The sequence below is a fragment of the Stomoxys calcitrans genome, chromosome 1 (genome assembly GCF_963082655.1).
Source record: "Stomoxys calcitrans chromosome 1, idStoCalc2.1, whole genome shotgun sequence".
Lineage (NCBI taxonomy): Eukaryota > Metazoa > Arthropoda > Insecta > Diptera > Muscidae > Stomoxys > Stomoxys calcitrans.
The window spans coordinates 119,298,308-119,319,108 of NC_081552.1; the positions used below are offsets into that span (position 1 = coordinate 119,298,308).

The 20,801-nt window shown below is 39.3% G+C and overlaps 1 protein-coding gene across 1 annotated transcript in view; it reads right to left on the bottom strand.

Annotated features, from left to right (window-relative positions):
- The window catches only part of LOC106094648 (chitin synthase chs-2), a 414,794-nt gene that overhangs the window by 267,054 nt on the left and 126,939 nt on the right, over positions 1–20,801 (bottom strand). Inside the window, exon 7 of the mRNA XM_059360879.1 lies at positions 19,619–20,233. Coding sequence (XP_059216862.1) covers positions 19,619–20,233 — 615 coding nt within the window. The remainder of the gene's footprint in view (positions 1–19,618; positions 20,234–20,801) is intronic.

Sequence of the window (20,801 nt, forward strand, 5' to 3'; positions counted from 1 at the left end):
GGGAGTAGACCATGAATCTGATTTCAATATTCGGGACCAACTGTCTAGGGGACGTCCCACCCCCATAACAACCCCCAAATAGGACATATTTGCTCACCAAGACAATTTGGGTCGTCTAGAAAGTGGAGCTCGATATTCATGGTTTTTAGGGCCTATATCCCAAACCGGACATATTAGCTGGCTTTTGCAAATACGGGGTTTAAATGAATGGTATTTGAGATTAGAAAACGAATCTGATATCCAATTTTGAGTTCAATGGCAATATGGGGTTCAAATAAATCATATATAGATATATGAGAATAGAGCACGTTGTTGATATATTTTCAGGGCTTAGTGTTTGGGGGACCACTACACTCCCTAAAACCCCCCTTATTCGGGCATATTTACCGATCATGTCAATGTGGGGCTTTAATTAAAGGTATTGGGGAATTAGAGCAATAACAAGGGTAAACATTTTTCGACCATGCCAATATGTGGCTTAAATGAAAAGTATTTTAGATGAGAAAAAGGATTTGATAACCAATTTTGGGGCACGCCTCATCCTGTAAACTCCCCTTTAACCAATGGCAATATGGGGTTTAAATAAATGGTATTTGAGAGAAGAGCACGATGCTGATACTTTTTCTGGGCCAAGTGTCTAGAGGACCACTTCACCCCCGAAAACACCCCTAAATCAAACATTATGAGAATATCGGGCTGAAATAAAGTATTTTAAGAATGGAGTACACCTTTCGTCCAAACTTAAATTCGTAGACCAATAAGGATCATATGGGATCCAGATAAAGGCACTTATATTGTTAAAATGTTTGCCAAGCGATATACTATTTTCGTAGCATTGTGTTTTACAAAAAGCTCTTTAATTGTGGAAAATATATATTCAAACGAAAATTTTGCTCCATATGAAGTAAAAGAAAGCGCAGCGGAGCGGGCCCGGTTCATCTAGTGTCCTTATAAGTCCTGAAGTTTTCCCAATTTAGTGGATAAAATAGATGAAGGTGGTAGAAGTAACAAGTTAAAGCGTGCTAAGTTCGGCCGGGCCGAATCTTATATACCCTCCACCATGGATCGCATTTGTCAGTTCTTTTCCCGGCATCTCTTCTTAGGCAAAAAATGATATAAGAAAAGAAAGAAAGAAAAATCTGCTATTAGAGCGATATCAAGATATGATCCGGTTTAGACCACAATTAAATTATATGTTGGAGACCTGTGTAAAATGTCAGCCAATTCGAATAAGAATTGCGCCCTTTGGGGGCTCAAAAAGTAAAATAGAGAGATCGATTTATATGGGAGCTGTATCGGGCTATAGACCGATTCAGACCATTATAAACACGTATGTTGATGGTCATGAGAGGATCCGTCGTACAACATTTCAGGCAAATCGGATAAGAATTGCGCTCTCTAGAGGCCCAAGAAGTCAAGACCCAAGATCGGTTCATATGGCAGCTACATCAGGTTATGGACCGATTTGACCCATACTTGGCACAGTTATTGGATATCATAACAAAACACGTAGTGCAAAATTTCATTCCATTCGGATAAGATGGTTGGATTCCATTCCATTCCATTCGGTTGGATATCATAACAAAACACTTGGTGCAAAATTTCATTCTAATCGGATAAAATGTCATATCGTACATAATGCAGTATTTAAAGCAATTGATACGGAGCTAATAGTCGAAAATTCTAGTAGAAATTTGTTGTTGAGCACAGTGAAATATTATTTAAAACATTTTAAAATTTACTTTTTGAATTTTTGATTTTCTTCCAAGAAAATCAACAATGAAAAGATTGTGCGAATAATGATTTACTTATATGTATATACTTTATGGGGTCTTAGACGAATATTCCGATATGTTACAAACGGAATGATGAAACTAATGTACCTCCATCCTATAGTGGAGGGTATACAAATTTCTTATATTTGCCATGTTCGCAATGCAGCCGGTTGTATGTACCGGATTGACCCGATGGAGTCCTTCACCGGCAAGGGCTTCTGCGTCAGTGTACAAAACATTGCTACAACAACAACAAAAATAACACTATAGTGTGTTTTCTTCCAGATGTCGTATTTTTGTTAAGACTGCGATAATGTATGTCAAATTGCTTCATTTTAGCAGTCCATGTTCGCTATAGGAGATGATAATGGATCATTTAGTCGCCCATTATATATTTCCTTCTTGTACCTACATGCCAAATTTTAGACCTCTAGCTCCATCTGAACAAAAAGTCCCAAATGGTATCAAAATTTACAAATTTTTAATAGAACAACCATTCACCCATCATATATATCTTAGTTGTACCTACATGCCAAATTTCAGACCTCAATCTCCATCTGAACAGAAAGTACAAAATGGAACCAATTTTGGTACCAAAATGTACGAATTTTGAATAGATAATTTATTTTTTTGATTGTACCTACATGTCAAATTTCGGACCTCTAGCTCCATCTATTTATAAAGAAAGTATCAAATAGTACCAATTTTGATACCAAAATCTTCAAATTGCGATAAAAAAATCATTTAGTCGCCCGTCATATATTTAAAAGTTTTACCTACATTCCACATTTCAGATCTCTTACTCATCTGCACAGACAGTTCCAAATGGTTCCAATATTGGTACCCAAATGTACGAATGCCACACTTTACATAGCCACACTTTACATTTTCCCTAGTTGTACCTGCATACCAAATTTCAGACCTCTAGCTCCATCTGCAAATATAGTACCAAATGGTTCCAATTATTTTACAAAATTGTACATATTTTGAATAGATCATTTAGTCACCCATCATATATTTCTAGTTTTATCTATATGCCAAATTTCAGACCTCTAGCTCCATCTGTAAAGAAAGAACGAAATGGTAACAATTGCGGTATTAAATGTACTTTTTCTTCCGTTACCAGTACTATTTTTCCCTTTTCCTTTTTATACCCACTACCGAAGAATGGGGGTATATTCATTTTGTCATTCCGTTTGCAACACATCGAAATATCCATTTCCGACCCTATAAAGTATATACATGTCCGTCCGCCTGTCTGTTGAAATCACGCTACAGTCTTTAAAAATAGAGATTTTGGGCTGAAATTTTGAACAGATTCTTTTTTTGTTCATAAGCAGATTAAGTTCGAAAATGGGCTATATCGGATTATATCTTGATATAACCCCCATAAAGACCGATCCGCCGATATAGGGTCTTAGGCCCATAAAAGCCACATTTATTATCCGATTTTGCTGAAATTTGGGACAGTGAGTTATGTGAGGTCCTTCGACATCCCTCGTCAACTTGGCTCAGATCGGTCCAGATTTCGATATAGCTGCCATATAGACCGATACTCCTATTTAGGGTCAAGGGCCCATAAAAGCCACATTTATTATCCGATTTCGCTGAAATTTGGGACAGTGAGTTGTGTTACGCCATTCGACTTCCTTCGTTAATTTCAGATCGGTTCAGATTTGGATATAGCTGTCATATAGACCGATCCTCCAATTTAGAGTCTTAGGCCCACAAAAGACACATTTATTATCAGATTTTGATGAAATTTGGGACAGCGAGTTGTGTTAGGCCCTTCGACACCCTTCGTCAATTTGGCCCAGATCGGTCCAGATTTGGATATAGCTGTCATATTGGGCGATGCTCCGATTTAGGGTCTTACTCCCATAAAAGCCACATTTATTATCCAATTTTGCTGAAGTTTGGGACAGTGAGTTGTGTTAGGCCCTCCGACATCTTTCTTCAATTTGGCCCAGATCGGTTCAGATTTAAATATAGCTGCCATATAGGCCTTTTTCTTGATTTAAGGTTTTGGGCCCATAAAATGCTTATTTATTGTCCGATGTCGCCGAAATTCTGGACAGTGCTTTGTGTTATGCTCTTTGCAACTGCAACTTGACCTAAATCGTTCCAGATTTGGATATAGCTGCCATGTCATTTATATCCGATTTCACTGAAATTTGACACAGTGACTTATGTTAGGCGAAATTTCGTGTGCTCTCATAAAGTACCCTATAAATAAAAATTTGGTATCAAAATTTCGGATGGGGTACCTAGGGGGGCCGACCCACCCTAAAACCTACCAACCATATATTTAGACCAATCACGACAACATGGGACTCAAATGAAAGGTATTTAGGATAAGAAAGCGTATCTGATATCCAAATATGGGACCACGTCTCTGGGGGTCCACCCCTTTCCCAAACACCTGCCAAACAGGACTTATTTACTGATCATGGGTATATGGGGCTTAAATAAAAGGAATGTAGAATTATGGGACCAAGTGTTTGAGGGGCGCCTCTCACCAAAAACATCCCCCAAAGGAGACAAATTTACGACCATAGGAATATGTGGTTCAAATGAAAGGTCTTCAGGAGTAAAGCACAAATTTGATATCAATATTCGGAAAAAGTGTCTATGGGGTCACCCCACCCCCACAACACCACCAAAATAGTAAATATTTGCTGACTGTTGCAATATGAGGCTCAAATAAGGGGGTTTTTAGAGTGGAACACGAATCCGATATATATTTTCAAGGCCAACTCACTGAGTGTGCGCCCAGCCCAAAAAACACCCCCAAGCCGGTCATGTTTGCCGACTATGGAAATATGGGGCTCAAATTAAAGGTATGTGGGAGTAGACCACGTATCTGATATCAACATTAGGGGCCAACTTCCTGGCGGAAGTCCCATCACCATAACAAACCCAAAATAGGACATATTTGCTTACCAAGACAATTTGAGTCTTACAGAGAGTGGGACTAAATATTCATAGTTTTTAGGGCCAATACCCAAAACCGGACATATTTGCAGACTTTTGCAATAAGGAGTTTAAATGAGATTAGAAAACGAATTTGATATCCAATTTTGAGGCCAATGGCAATATGGGGTTCAAATAAATGATATATAGACATATGAGAATAGAGCACGTTACTGATATATTTTCCGGGCTTAGTATTTGGGGGACCACCCCAATCCCCAAAACACCGCTAAATCGGGCATATTTACTGACCATGTGAATGTGGAGCTTAAATGAAAGGAATTGGGGGGTAGAGCAAGAATTGATTCCCATTCTCGGAACCAATTTTCTGGGTCTACCCCTTACCAAAATACCCCACAAACAGCAATTTTTTACTGACCATCGCAATATGGGGCTCAAAAAAAGGTATTTGGGAGTAGAATGCGAATTTGATATCCAAATGTAGGACCATGGATTTGGGGCATCACCCCTTCCCTAAAACACCCCCCAAAGGGTAAACTTTTTTCGACCATGCCAATATGTGGCTCAAATGAAATGTATTTGAGATTAGAAAACGAATTTGATAACCTATTTTGGGGCCATGTGTTGGGCAATTGGCAACTCCCCCTAAGGGGAGTTTACAGGATGGCAATAGGGGTTTTAAAAAATGGTTTTTGAGAGAAGAACACGATGCTGTTATATTTTCAGGCCAAGTATCTGGGGGACCACCTCTCCCTCGAAAACACCACTAAATCAGACATCATGAGAATACCGGCTGAAATGAAGTATTGGTTGCCCAAAAAGTAATTGCGGATTTTTCATATAGTCGGCGTTGACAAATTTTTTCACAGCTTGTGAATCTGTAATTGCATTCTTTCTTCTGTCAGTTATCAGCTGTTACTTTTAGCTTGCTTTAGAAAAAAAGTGTAAAAAAAGTATATTTGATTAAAGTTCATTTTAAGTTTTATTAAAAATGCATTTACTTTCTTTTAAAAAATCCGCAATTACTTTTTGGGCAACCCAATATTTTAAGAATGGAGTACACCTACATCCAAACTTAAATTCGTAGACCAATAACGATCATATGGGATTCAGATAAAGGCACTTATATTATTAAACTGTTAGTCAAGTTAGCATGGTATTTCACTAAAAGATCTTTAATTGTCGAAAATAAATATTCCAAGGAAACTTTTGTTCCATATAAAGTAAGAGAAGGCGCAGCGGAGCGGGCCCGGGTCAGCTAGTAAAGTATATATATTCTTGATCAACGTTAAAATCTAAGGCGATCTACCTATGTCCGCCCGTCTGTCTGTTGAAATCACGCTACAGTCTTTCAACATAAAGACATTGAGCTGAAATTTTGCACAGGTTCTTTTTATACCCACCACCGAAGGATGGGGGTATATTCATTTTGTCATTCCGTTTGCAACACATCGAAATATCCATTTCCGACCCTATAAAGTATATATATTCTTGATCAGCGTAAAAATCTAAGACGATCTAAACATGTCCGTCCGTCTGTCCGTCTGTCTGTTGAAATCAGGCAACAGTCTTTAAAAATAGAGATATTGAGCTGAAATTTTGCACAGATTCTTTTTTTTGTCCATAAGCAGGTTAAGTTCGAATCGGACTATATCTTGATATAGCCCCCATATAGACCGATCGGCCGATTTAGGGTCTTAGGCCCATAAAAGCCAAATTTATTATCCGATTTTGCTGAAATTTGCGACAGTGAGTTGTGTTAGGCAATTTGACATCCTTCGTCAATTTGGCTCAGATCGGCTCAGATTTGGATATAGCTGCCATACAGACCGATCCTCCGATTTAGGGTTTTAGGCCCATAAAAACCACTATTATTAACCGATTTTGCTGAAATTTGGGACGGTGAGTTGTGTTTGGCCCTTCGACATTTTTCTTCAATTTGACTCTGATCGGTTCAGATTTGGATATAGCTGCCATATAGACCGAACTCTCGATTTAAGGTTTTGGGCCCATGAAAGGCGCATTTATTGCCCGATGTCGCCGAAATTGGGGACGGTGAGTTAAAATATGCCCCTTGACATACTTCTGCAATATGGTACAGATCTGTCCAGATTTGGATATAGAACGATCTCTCGGTTTTAGGTTTTGGTGCCAGAAAAGGCGCATTTATTGTCCGATTTCGCTGATATTTGGGACAGTGCGTTGTGTTAGACTCTTCGACATGTTTCTGCTTAACTAAACTCAAATCGGTGCAGATTGGGATATAGCTGCCATGTAGCCCGATCTCTCGATTTAAAGTTCAGATCGGTTTATTTTTAGATATAGCTACTAAAAAGACCAATATTTTGTTATACACAATTGAACAATGACCTGTAGTTTTTACTATTTAGTCCAAATCGGAACATATTTCGATATAACTGCTATGGGACATAAGGTATGCAATTTTCAACGGATTTTGATGGAAGGTGGTTTACATATATACCCGAGGTGGTGGGTATCAAAAGTTCGGCCCGGCCGAACTTAACGCCTTTTTACTTGGTTTTGTCCTGCTTATGGACAAAAAAGTTCGAAGATGGGATATATCGGACTAAATCTTGATATAGCCCCCATATAGACCGATCCGCCGATTTAGGGTCTTAGGCCCATCAAAGCCACATTTGTTATCCAATTTTGCTGAAATTTGGGACAGTGAGTTGTGTTAGGCCCATCGACGTCCTTCTCAATTTGGCCCAGATCGGTCCAGATTTGGATATAGCTGCCATAAAGACCAATATCTCGATTTAAGGTTTTTGGGCCCATAAAAGGCGCATTTATTGTCCGGTGTAGCCGAAATTTGGGACAGTAAGTTTTGTTAGAACCGTCGACGTTAGTCTTCAACTTTGCCCAAATCGGTCCAGATTTGAAAATAGCTGCCATATAAATCCGATCTCTCGATTTAAAGTTTTTGGCCCATAAAAGGCGCATTTATTGTCCGATGTCGCCAAAATTTGGCACAGTGAGTTGCGTTGGGCCCTTCGACATTTTTCTGCAACTTGGCCCAAATAGCTCCAGATTTGGATGTAGGTGCCATATTGACCGATATCTCGATTTAAAATCTTGGCCCCATAAAAGTCTCATTTAGAATTCGATTTCACTGAAATTTGACACAGTGACTTATGTTAGGCTTTTCGACATCCGTGTTGTATGTGGCTCAGATGGGTTTATTTTTAGATGTAGCTATTTAAAAGACCAATATTTTTTACACAATTGAACAATGACTTGTACTTATAAGTATTTGGTTTAAATTGGAACATATTTCGATATAGCTGCTATGGGGCATAAGGTATACATCTTTCACCGGATTTTGACGAAAGGTGGTTTACATATATACCCGAGGTGGTGGGTATCCAAAGTTCGGCCCGGCCGAACTTAACGCCTTTTTACTTGTTATATGTATAGATACGATAGCTGAGCCCTGCCCGCTTCGCTGCGCCTTCATTTACACCACGCAAACAATATGTTTCTTATATTTGCTGTAAAATTTTGAGAACATTTTAACTAATAAGATTTTTATCCAACATTTTTTTTCTATAGAAATTTGTTGTATTTATATATATTTTTCTCTATGGCAAAGATTGGCACTTAAACTACATAAAACACCGATTGTTAAGGCCTGTCCTAGGGTGCGAAAGTTAAATAATAATACCGCAAACAAAAAATATAATTGCTGAATGATCAATTTTGACCACTCTGCCCTCTCTGTTAATTTTGGCTTCTCCAAATTAGCGCCATATGCTAGCTGTTGTCAATTGGATCAACTAAACCCAATTTAAAACAGCCAGTAGATAGCGCTAATTTAACTATTAGTGCTACTCGCGTGGAACGGCATAACGCATTTCACATTGATCGTCATTTGGTAGTTGTCTATAAACGACTACTATTAAATAGTAATAATTTAGTCCTTTAGTCTTTTTTGAATCAAATCAAATTGCCATATTAAACGATTTTTTAAGATAAAGAACTAATTTGCCGGTCTATATATTTGGTGCGGTGGCAATAGCTCTTACTATTAAACCATGTAAAACTTCTGAACAAAAAAGTGTTGCCCAGTAGCACGTCGTTTGGACTTGGTCTAGGTGGCAACCTTAACATCCCAACTGCCACTTGAGCACAAACCCAATTTAAAACAGCCAGTAGATAGCGCTAATTTAACTATTAGTGCTACTCGCGTGGAACGGCATAACGCATTTCACATTGATCGTCATTTGGTAGTTGTCTATAAACGACTACTATTAAATAGTAATAATTTAGTCCTTTAGTCTTTTTTGAATCAAATCAAATTGCCATATTAAACGATTTTTTAAGATAAAGAACTAATTTGCCGGTCTATATATTTGGTGCGGTGGCAATAGCTCTTACTATTAAACCATGTAAAACTTCTGAACAAAAAAGTGTTGCCCAGTAGCACGTCGTTTGGACTTGGTCTAGGTGGCAACCTTAACATCCCAACTGCCACTTGAGCACAAATTTGAATAACGCACTCCACTCAAAAATATTTATCAAATAATCCCCTATTGTTTTAATGGGTCAAATAAACTATTGGAGGCAATTTAAGGAGTTAAAGTTCCACCTAGATTCTTGGACACAAAGTATAAAGTCACATTCCTAATTAATTGGTGTTTTTGGGGTAAAGGGGCCCCTTCCAATACCATCAAGTTATATAGCGTATAATTCCATGCTGACCATGTTCGTAATCTTCTCCCGAATACGTTTCATTCGTGTCCCATATTGTCATTATCGTCCAATAAACCTATTTTAAGAGGTTTTAGGGTTCGGGGCGGCCCAGTTACTAGCAAACAATCTTTAATATAAAATTCGTACTGTACTCCTGAATAACTTTTACTTGAGTATCGTATTGTCCTGATCGATATCCCGGCGGACCCCTAGTTACTTGGATCCAATTTTTAATATAAAATTCCAAGTCTACTCCTGAATAACTTTCTTTTGAATCCCATGTTGTCCCGATCAATTCACTTTAATTTTGAGGCAAAGGTCCGCCCCCTTCCGATATCAATAAATTACATAGCCTACTAGCTGACCCGGGCCCGCTCCGCTGCGCCTTCTTTTACTTTATATGGAACAAAAGTTTCATTGGAATATTTATTTTCGACAATTAAAGAGCTTTTAGCGAAATACCATGTTACGAAAATAGTATATCGCTTGACTAACAGTCTGAATCCCATAAGTTTATTGGTCTACGAATTTAAGTTTGGATGTAAGGTGTACTCCATTCTTGAAATCCTTTTTTCAGCTCGACATTTAGGGGTGTTTTCAGGGGTGAGGTGGTCTCTCAGACACTTGGCCCTGAAAAAATATAAGCATCGTGCTCTTCTTTCAAATACTATTTTTTTAAAGCCCATATTGCCATTGGTTTAGGGGAGTTTACCCGACCAAACATATGGCCCCAAAATAGGTTATCAAATTCGTTTTCTTATCTCAAATAACTTTCATTTGAGCCACATATTGGCATGGTCGAAAAATTTTTACCCTTTGGGGGTTATTTTGGGGAAGTGTGATGCCCTAAATATATGGTTATACATTTGGATATCAAATTCGTATACTACTCCCAAATACCTCTATTTGAGACCCATATTGCGATGGTCACTAAAAAATTGCTGTTTGTGGGGTATTTTGGGAAAAGGGGAAACCCCCAGAAAATTTGTCCCGAAAGTGGGTATTAATTCGTGCTCTACCCCCCAATTCCTTTCATTTAAGCTCCACATTGACATGGTCAGTAAATATGCCCGATTTATGGGTGTTTTGAGGATTGGGGTGGTCTCCCAAACACTAAGCCCGGAAAATATATCAGCAAAGTGCTCTATTCTCATATATCTATATGATTTATTTGAACCCCATATTGCCATTGGCCTCAAAATTGGATATGAAATTCGTTTTCTAATCTCATTTAGACTCCTTATTGCAAAAGTCTGCAAATATGTCCGGTTTGGGGTATTGTCCCTAAAAACTATAAGTAAATATTTAGTTCCACTCTCTTTAAGACCCAAATTGTCTTGGTGAGCAAATACGTCCTACTTTGGGGTTGTAATTGTGGTGGGACGTCCCCTATACAGTTGGGTCTTATGTTGATATCAAATACGTGGTCTACTCCCAAATCCCAAAGCCCCATAATCCCATGGTCAGATAATAAGTCCTGTTTAAGGGGTGGACCCCCAGAAACGTGGTCCCACATTTGGATATCAGATTCGTATTCTACTCGCAAAAACCTTTCATTTGAGTCCCATATTGCCATGGTCGGTAAATATGTCCGATTTAGGGGTGTTCTGGGGGTTGGGGTGGTCCCCCTAACACTTGGTCCGACAATTGGATATCAGATCCATTTTCTTATCCTAAATACCTTTCACTTGAGTCCCACATTGACGTGATTGGTGTAAATATATGTTTGGTAGGTTTTAGGGTGGGGCGGACCCCCCTAGGCACACCATCCGAAATTTTGATACCAAATTTTTATACCCTCCACCTTGGGATGGGGGGTATACTAATTAATATAATACTATTCTTGATCGCCGCGACATTTTATGTCGATCTAGCCATGTCCGTCCGTCTGTCCGTTCGTTCGTCCGTCCGTCTGTCTGTCGAAAGCACGCTAACTTCCGAAGGAGTGAAGCTAGCCGCTTGAAATTTTGCACAAGTACTTCCTATTAGTGTAGGTCGGTTGGTGTTGTAAATGGGCCATATCAGTCTATGTTTTGATATAGCTGCCATATAAACCGATATTGGTTCTTGAATTCTTGAGCCTCTAAAGTGTGCAATTCTTATCCGATTGGAATGAAATTTTGCGTGACGTGTTTTGTTATGATATCCAACAACTGTGCTAAGTATGGTTCAAATCGGTCTAAAACCTGTCATGTAAACCGATCTTGGGTCTTGACTTCTTGAGCCTCTAGAGTGCGCAATTATTATCCGATTTGCATGAAATTTTGTACGACGGATTCTCTCATGACCATCAACATACGTGTTTATTAAGGTTTGAATCGGTCTATAGCCCGATACAGCTCCCATATAAATCGATCTCTCTATTTTACTTCTTGAGCCCCCAAAGGGCGCAATTCTTATTCGAATTGGCTGACATTTTACACATGTCTCCAACATATAATTTAATTGTGGTCCAAATCGGACCACATCTTGATATCGCTCTAATAGCAGAGCAAATCTTTTCTTATACCCTGTTTTGCCTAAGAAGAGATTCCGGGAAAAGAACACGACAAATGCGATCCATGGTGGAGGGTATATAAGGTTCGGCCCGGCCGTACTTAACACGCTTTTACTTGTTTTTTAATCGAATAATACTTATTGAGCTATTTCAACATGAATAAAGTGATGTCGGCAGACTAGAGGATGCGTGCAAGACCATTGAACATGAAATGATGAGTTCAAATCACGCTGCTGCAAAATTAATAAAATTTAGGTTAATAGTAGAGAGTGACGGAGAAAAACCTGCAAGCAAAGCAGTAAACGAACGAGACCACCACACCAAAGCTGTGCAGCAAAGCACATGTGGTGGCTGGTTAAATGGTTGTTTTTTTTTCGTGCTTATAGACTTACTAGTTGACCTAGGCCCGCTCCGCTGCGCCTTCTTTTACTTTATATGGAACAAAAGTTTTTTTGAAATATTTATTTTCGGCAATTAAAGAGCTTTTAGTGAAATTCCATGCTACGAAAATAGTATAACGCTTGACTAACAGTCTGAATCCCATTAGTTTATTGGTCTACGAATTTAAGTTTGGATGTAAGGTGTACTCCATTCTTAAAATACTTTATTTCAACCCGAAATTTAGGGGTGTTTTCGGGGGTGAGGTGGTCCCCCAGACACTTGGCCCTGAAAAATATCAGCATCGTGCTCTTTTTTCAAATACTATTTACTAAAACCCCATACTGCCATTGGTTTAGGGGAGTTTACACCAAAAACATGGCCACAAAACAGGTTATCAAATTCGTTTTCTAATCTCATGTACCTTTCTTTTGAGTCACATATTGGTATGGTCGAAAAATTTTTACCCGTTGGTGGGTGTTTTGGGGAAGGCGTGATGCCCTAAATACATGGTCCTACATACTTTTATTTGAGCCCCATATTGCGATTATCCATAAAAAATTACTTTTTGTGGGGTATTTTGGGAAAGGGGTAGACCCCCAGTGAATTGGTCCCGAAAATGGGTATCAATTCTTGCTCTACCCCCCAATACCTTGTATTTAAGCTCCACATTGACATGATAGGTAAATATGCCCGATTTAGGGGTGTTTTGGGGATTGGTGTGGTCCCCCCACATTGCAGATGCAAATTTTGCCCATGAACATTCCACTAAGGAACAGGGGCAAACTTCTCACATATCAATGAGTGCAGTCCGATTCGAGTTTTTAAACTCAATGATAAGGGATCTCCTTCTTGTAGCCGAGTATGAACGGCGTGCCGCAGTGCGACACCTCTTGGGAGAGAAGTTTTATATGGCATAGTACCTCACAAATGTTGCCAGCATAAGGTGGGGAAAACCACCGTTGAAAATTTTTTCTGATGGTCTCGCCAGGATTCGGACCCAGGCGTACATGCTCACCTCTGCGCTACGGTGGCCTCCATTATTATCCAACATGGACCCCCAACACTAAGCCCTGAAAATATATCAGCAACGTGCTCTATTCTCATATATCTATATTTCATTTCTTTGAACCATATTGTCATTGGCCTCAAAAATGGATATCAAAATCGTTTTCTAATCTAATTTAAACTCCTTATTGCAAAAGTCAGCAAATGTGCCCGGTTTGGAGTATTGGCCCTAAAAACTATCAATATTTAGTTCCCGAAGACCCGAATTGTCTTGGTGAACAAATACGTCCTATTTGGGGGTTGTTTTGGTGGTGGGATGTCCGCTAGACGGTTGGCCTCTAATGTTGGTATTAGATACGTGGTCTGCTCCCACATACCTTTAATTTGAGCGCCATATTTCCATAGTCGGCAAACATGACCGGCTTTGGGGGTGTTTTGGGGGATGGGCGGCCACTCAGTGAGTTGGCCTTGAAAATATATATCGGATTCGTGTTCCACTTTAAAAACCCTCTTATTTGAACCTCATATTGCAATAGTCAGAAAATACTTACTATTTGGGTGGTGTTGTGGGGGTGGCATGGCCTCGTAGACACTTTTCCGCAATATAAATATCAAATTCGTGCTTTACTCCCAAAGACCTTTCATTTGAGCCCTATATTGCTATGGTCGCAAATTTGTCCCCTTCGGGGGATGTTTTGGATGAGAGACGGCCCCCAAATACTTGGTCCCATATTTGGATATCAGATTCGAAATCAAATACCTTTTATTTAAGCCCCATATTCCCATGGTCAGTAAATAAGTCCTGTTTGGGGGGTGTTTTGGGAAAGGTGTGGACCCCCAGAAATGTGGTCCCACATTTGGATATCAGATTCGTATTCTACTCGCAAATACCTCTATTTGAGTCCCGTATTGCCATGGTCGGTATATATGTCCGATTTAGGGGTGTTTTGGGGCTTGGGGTGGACCCCTTAACACTTTGTCAGACAATTGAACATCAGATACGTTTTTATACCCTCCACCATAAGATGGGGGGTATACTAATTTCGTCATTCTGATTGCAACTACTCGAAATATTCGTCTGAGACCCTATAAAGTATATATATTCTTGATCGTTGTGAAATTTTATGTTGATCTAGCCATGTCCGTCCGTCCGTCTGTCCGTCCGTCCGTCCGTCTGTCTGTCGAAAGCACGCTAACTTCCGAAGGAGTAAAGCTAGCTGCTTGAAATTTTGCACAAATACTTCTTATTAGTGTAGGTCAGTTGGTATTGTAATAGGCCATATCGGTCCATGTTTTGATATAGCTGCCATATAAACCGATCTTGGGTCTTGACTTCTTGAGCCTCTAGAGTGCGCAATTCTTATCCGATTGGGATGAAATTTTGCACGACGTGTTTTGTTATGATATCTAACAACTGTGCCAAGTATGGTTCAAATCGGTCCATAACCTGATATAGCTGCCATATAAACCGATCTTGGGTCTTGAATTCTGGAGCCTCTAGAGCGCGCAATTCCTATCCGATTGGAATGAAATTTTGCACGACGTGTTTTTCGTATGATATCTAACAAATGTGCCAAGTATGGTTCAAATCGGTCCATAACCTTATATAGCTGTCATATAAACCGATGTTGGGTCTTGACTTCCTGAGCCTCTAGAGGGCGCAATTCTTATCCAATTTGAATGAATTTTGGCACGTAGTATTTTGTTATGATATCCAACAACTGTGCCAAATATGGTTCAAATCGGTTCATAACCTTATATAACTGTCATATAAACAGATCTGGGGACTTGACTTCTTGAGCTTCTAAAGGGCGCAATTCCTATCCGATTTGGCTGAAATTTCGCAAGACGTTTTTTATTGCTACTTTCAACAACAATATCAAATGAAGTACAAGTCGGTTTATAACCTGATTTAGCTGCCATATAAATCGATCTGGGATCTTGACTCTAGAGGTCGCAATTATTATCCGATTTGCCTGAAATTTTGTACGACGGATTCTCTCATGACCATTAACATACGTGTTTATTATGGTCTGAATCGGTGTATAGGCCGATAAAGCTCCCATATAAATCGATCTCTCTATTTTACTTCTTGAGCCCCCAAATGGCGCAATTCTTATTCGAATTGGCTGACATTTTACACAGGTCTCCAACATAAATATAATTTAATTGTGATCCAAACCGGACCATATCTTAATATCGCTCTAATAGCAGAGCAAATCTTTTCTTATATCGTTTTTTTTTGCCTAAGAGGAGATTCCGGGAAAAGAACTCGACAAATGCGATCCATGGTGGAGGGTATATAAGATTCGGCCCGGCCGAACTTTTACTTGTTATATGTAAGATGGTTGTTGTAGTTTTTTCGACAAAAGTTGTTGTTTTTCAAATTCTTTTTATTTGTGTGTGTATTCGTTAATGCTGATACATGGGGGTTAAAGCTGATACATGACGTCTCACTGCTTTAAATTTTAGAAAACAAGTAAAAAGGCGTTAAGTTCGGCCGGGCCGAACTTTGGATACCCACCACCTCGGCTATATATGTAAACCACCTTTCGTCAAAATCCGGTGCAAAACTCATAACTTATGTCCCATAGCAGAAATATGTGGAGGGGCTTAACTTAACTCTTTGTCCCAAATTTCGGCAACATCGGACAATAAATGCGCTTTTTATGGCCCCAAAACCTAAAACCGAGAGATCGGTCTATATGGCAGCTATATCCAAATCTGGACCTTAACTCACTGTCCCAAATTTCGGCGACATCGGACAATAAATGCGTGTTTTATGGGCCTAAGACCCCAAATCGGAGGATCGGTCTATATGGCAGCTATATCTAAATCTTGACCGATCTGAGCCAAATTCACAGAGGACGTCAAGGGCCCAAGACAACGCACTGTCCCAAATTTCAGCAAAATCGCATAATAAATGTAGCTTTTATGGGCATATAACCCTAAATCGGAGGATCGGTCTATATGGCAGCTATATCCAAATCTGAACCGATCTGAGCCAAATTGACGAAGGACGTTGTAGGGCCTAACACAACTCACTGTCTCAAATCATAGCAAAATCGGCTAATAAATGTGGCTTTTATGGGCCTAAGACCCCAAATCGGAGGATCGGTCTATATGGCAGCTATATCCAAATCTAGACCGATCTGAGCCAAATAGACGGAGGATGTCGAAGGGCCTAACATAACTCCCTGTTCTAAATTTCAGCAAAATCGGATAATAAATGTGGTTTTTATGGGCCTAAGACCCTAAATCGGCCGATCGGTCTATATGGGGGCTATATCAAGATATAGTCCGATAAAGCCCATCTTCGAACTTAACCTGCTTATGGACAAAAAAAGAATCTGTGCAAAGTTTCAGCTCAATATCTCAATTTTTAAAGGCTGTAGCGTAGTAGTCAACAGACAGACGGACGGACATGTCTACTACTTTATAGGGTCGGAAATGGATATTTCGATGTGTTGCAAACGGAATGACAAAATGAATATACCCCCATCCTTCGGTGGTGGGTATAAAAAGGATATTGACAGTAACTAGAACAAGTGTTAAGTGATCTCTTCCAAATTTAATAAATTTTGGGCAAAAATGCGGCTTTTGTGTGCTCAAAATTCACCTGTTTAATGCCTTCAATCAGAAAGTAGGGCCATATGGCAGTTGCATACAAAAATGTTCAGATCTGATATATGCTCAGATATTGAGGGAAGTATGCTTAACTTACGGTAACGGCGAAAATTGGTAGTAAAAGCTTATTTCTGGGAACAAACCCTTAAATAGGGATATCAGTTTATCCAAAGTCAGCACAATTGTTCATTGAAATCGGGACAAAAGTATAAACGACTCTTATGAACTCCAGATTTCTTATCGGGAGATCGGTATAAAAGGCCATCTTTGAACTTTAGGCAATAAAGTGATTTCATTAAACGACAATCTAGTATTTATACTTTGTATGTTTGAAAATGTATAATTTGATGTGATGCAAATGGAATAGAAAAAACAAGTAAAAGCGTGCTAAGTTCGGCCGGGCCGAATCTTACATACCCTCCACCATGGATCGCATTTGCCGAGTTCTTCTCCCGCCATCTCCTCTTAGGCAAAAAATGATATTAGAAAAGATTTGCTCTGCTATTATTATATTATTACATGTTGGAGACCTGTGTAAAATGTCAGCCAATTCGAATAAGAATTTTATGGGATTTATTTATATGGGAGCTGTATCGGGCTATAGACCGATTCAGATCATAATAAACACGTATGTTGATGGTCATGAGAGGATCCGTAGTACATAATTTCAGGCAAATCGCATAAAAATTGCGACCTCTAGAGGCTCAAGAAGTCAAGATCCCAGATCGGTTTATATGGCAGCTATATCAGGTTATCGACCGATTTGAACCATACTTGGCACAGTTGTTGGATATCATAACAAAACAAAATTTCATTCCAAACGGATAAGAATTGCGCCCTCTAGAGGCTCCAGCTATATTTGAATTTGGCAGCTATATTTGAACCATACTTGGCAAAGTTGTTGGATATCATAACAAAACACGTCGTGCAAAATTTCATTCCAATCGGACACTCTAGAAGCTCAAGAAGTCAAGAGCCTATATAAAACATGGACCGATTTGGCCCATTTACAATACCAACGGACCTACACTAACAGGAAAGATTTGTGCAAAATTTCAAGCGGCTAGCTTTACTCCTTCGGAAGTTAGCGTGCTTTCGACAGACGGACGGACACGGACGGACACGGTCTCAGACGAATATTTCGAGTAGTTACAAACAGAATGACGAAACTTGTATACCCCCCATCCTATGGTGGAGGGTATAAAAATAGCCAACTCTTCGGTGGTGTGTATAAAAACATATACCGTATTTTTGGCTTGTAGAACATTTGGTAGGTTTTGGATGGGTTTAATAGGATTTTTCTAAAATTTTGGTAAGAAATAATTTTCTTGAGCGGCAACGCTGTTTTCAATCCCAACCGACCTACACGAATGGAAAGTATTTTTGCAAAATTTCAAGCAACTAGTTTTATTCCTTCGAAAGTAAGTGTGCTTTCGACAGACAGGCGGAGGGACATGGCTTAATCGACTTAGAATGTCAAGGCGATCAAGCATATTTATACTTTGTTGCGTCTTAGATTAATACACTTATGCCAGCGTTTTTCCAATCCCAGAAACACTTCTGAAACGTGTTTTTTTGGTATGGCCAACATTCATATGTTTCGATTTTTCCTTTATCTCCTCATTCATTGCAAAACGCTTTTCTTTCATCGGTGTCTTCAGTCTTGGGAAGAGAAAATGTGAGCGGGGGCCAAGCCCGGTGAATAAGGTGTTTTAGGTCTTGTTTTTGGACAAAAACTCACGCACAAGCATCGATGTATAAGTTTATGGTTGGTTTTTCCACGATTCTGTGCGTTTCTGACGAATTGCTTCGCGCAAATGGCGCATAACTTCAGATCAATATTTCGATGTGTAAAAAACTGAATGACAAAATTAATATACCCTCCATCCGATGCCCTCCACCATGGGAGGGGTATACTTATTTCGTGGTATGATAAAAAAACCGTTATTTTCAAATTTCGAGAGTTACATAGGTCCCAATTTCGCATATTGTATACCCTCCACCATAGGATTGTAACCATTCCGTTTGTAACACATCGAAATTTTGATCTGAAGTTATGCGCCAATTACGTGAAGCAATTCGTCAGAAACGCCAAGAATTGTGGAAGAAAACACCACACGCACAAGCTCACACATCAATGCTTGGGCGTGAAGAACGCTGGCATAAGTGTATTATATCTGAGGGGGATTACTTTAAAGGGAACAACATAATTCTTGATGAATTAATATATACCTTTTGAAAAATTAGGACCTCGTAAGTGTCATACAAATGTTTACTTTGTGCTTAAATTGAATTCTAGGACATAAAATCCTCCGATAAAATAAAAAATAAATAAGTAAAAAGGGAAACAATTTAGCATATGCGTTTCTCTTTTTGCAAAAAAAATTCTCCTTATAGGATGGGACGGTTTAATGTACAATATATAGTTGGCGCCGCACTACTTTTACCTTTCCTTACTTACTTGAATATGCTTTAAAAATTTTAAAGACCGTTTAACCAAAACGAATGGACGTTTGAGTACTTAAGCATCCAGCATGATTTCACGTTTAAATAAAGCATAGACGAGACCATTTCGTGACAGGGCCATTTCATCGGTGGCACAGCAACAAAAGCATGCGGACATGGCCAATTAAAAAGGCCATGACCAAGCATACGCGTTTGCAGACCAGCATATAAATGGACTTACCTTAATTGATAAGTACTCTTCGTTCCAATCCACAATGCGTCTATTCAGAGTAATGCACTGTTCGACCAAAAAACCGCAATACCACGGACAAATGAACAGCTTCTCGGTGGGGAGATTTTTATCATTTTTCGGACACCATACATGATGTGTTACCCATAAATGGGAGATCCACCACAGAAGCCAAATCCAGAGATGCTCTCCTACAAATTTATTTATCGAGTCTACGAAGCCATCACTCATGCCATCGCCCCCTTCAATGTTCACAGTAGCTCCTGCGGCATATGCTGGCACTGCCCTCAATGCCAGATACTTTGGCAGGTATTCGCTAAGTGAGCACACATCTGCCTCACTCAGCCAAGTCAGTGCAAATGTGGCGGCCACAGCCAGCGGTGTACTCAAGCTTAGTGGCAAAGCGTAACTGAATTCCTGGATTTTTATTTTACATGCAAATTTGGCGAAAATGTAGCAAAGGTAGGAGGACACAACCTGCAGAAGAAGAACATGAAGCGCAAAATGCGCATCCGATTTGATAGGGAACGTTTCGTTGGTTTTCGATGACGATGATGCTGTTGCAGTTGTCGACGATGAATTCGTTAATGGATGCACCGCATCAACCTGTGAAGAAAGCAAAACGTGTCATTTTAATTAAAATAAACGAATCAATGGTTGTGTTTGCGAAGTCAATTACAAAACTGGGCAATCGGAGTGAATAATTTACTCTGTTTATCAAGAGAGGTAGTACATAGAATGTTTCAAAGATGGAGGAAGCTAACCACAAATATATTGGCAATTAAAAGGGAATACCTTATCTACACTCTTATATGTAACCGTTAAGGCAACCAAATATCTTTTAGGTGGGAGATATGGAAACCTTATATCATTGTTCAATTGGTTATTATTTTATTTTTGTTAAAACCGAAATTGCCCTTGCTCTGGTCAATAAAACCAAACACATTTAGTTATAATGGTGGTGCTCCCAAATTTTTTATCGCCATCCCTATGGTGGGTGATTTTTTCACATTCATTTTTATACCCACCACCGAAGGATAGGGGTATATTCATTTTGTCATTCCGTTTGCAACACATCGAAATATCCATTTCCGACCCTATAAAGTATATATATTCTTGATCAGCGTAAAAATCTAAGACGATCTAGACATGTCCGTCTGTCTGTTGAAATCAC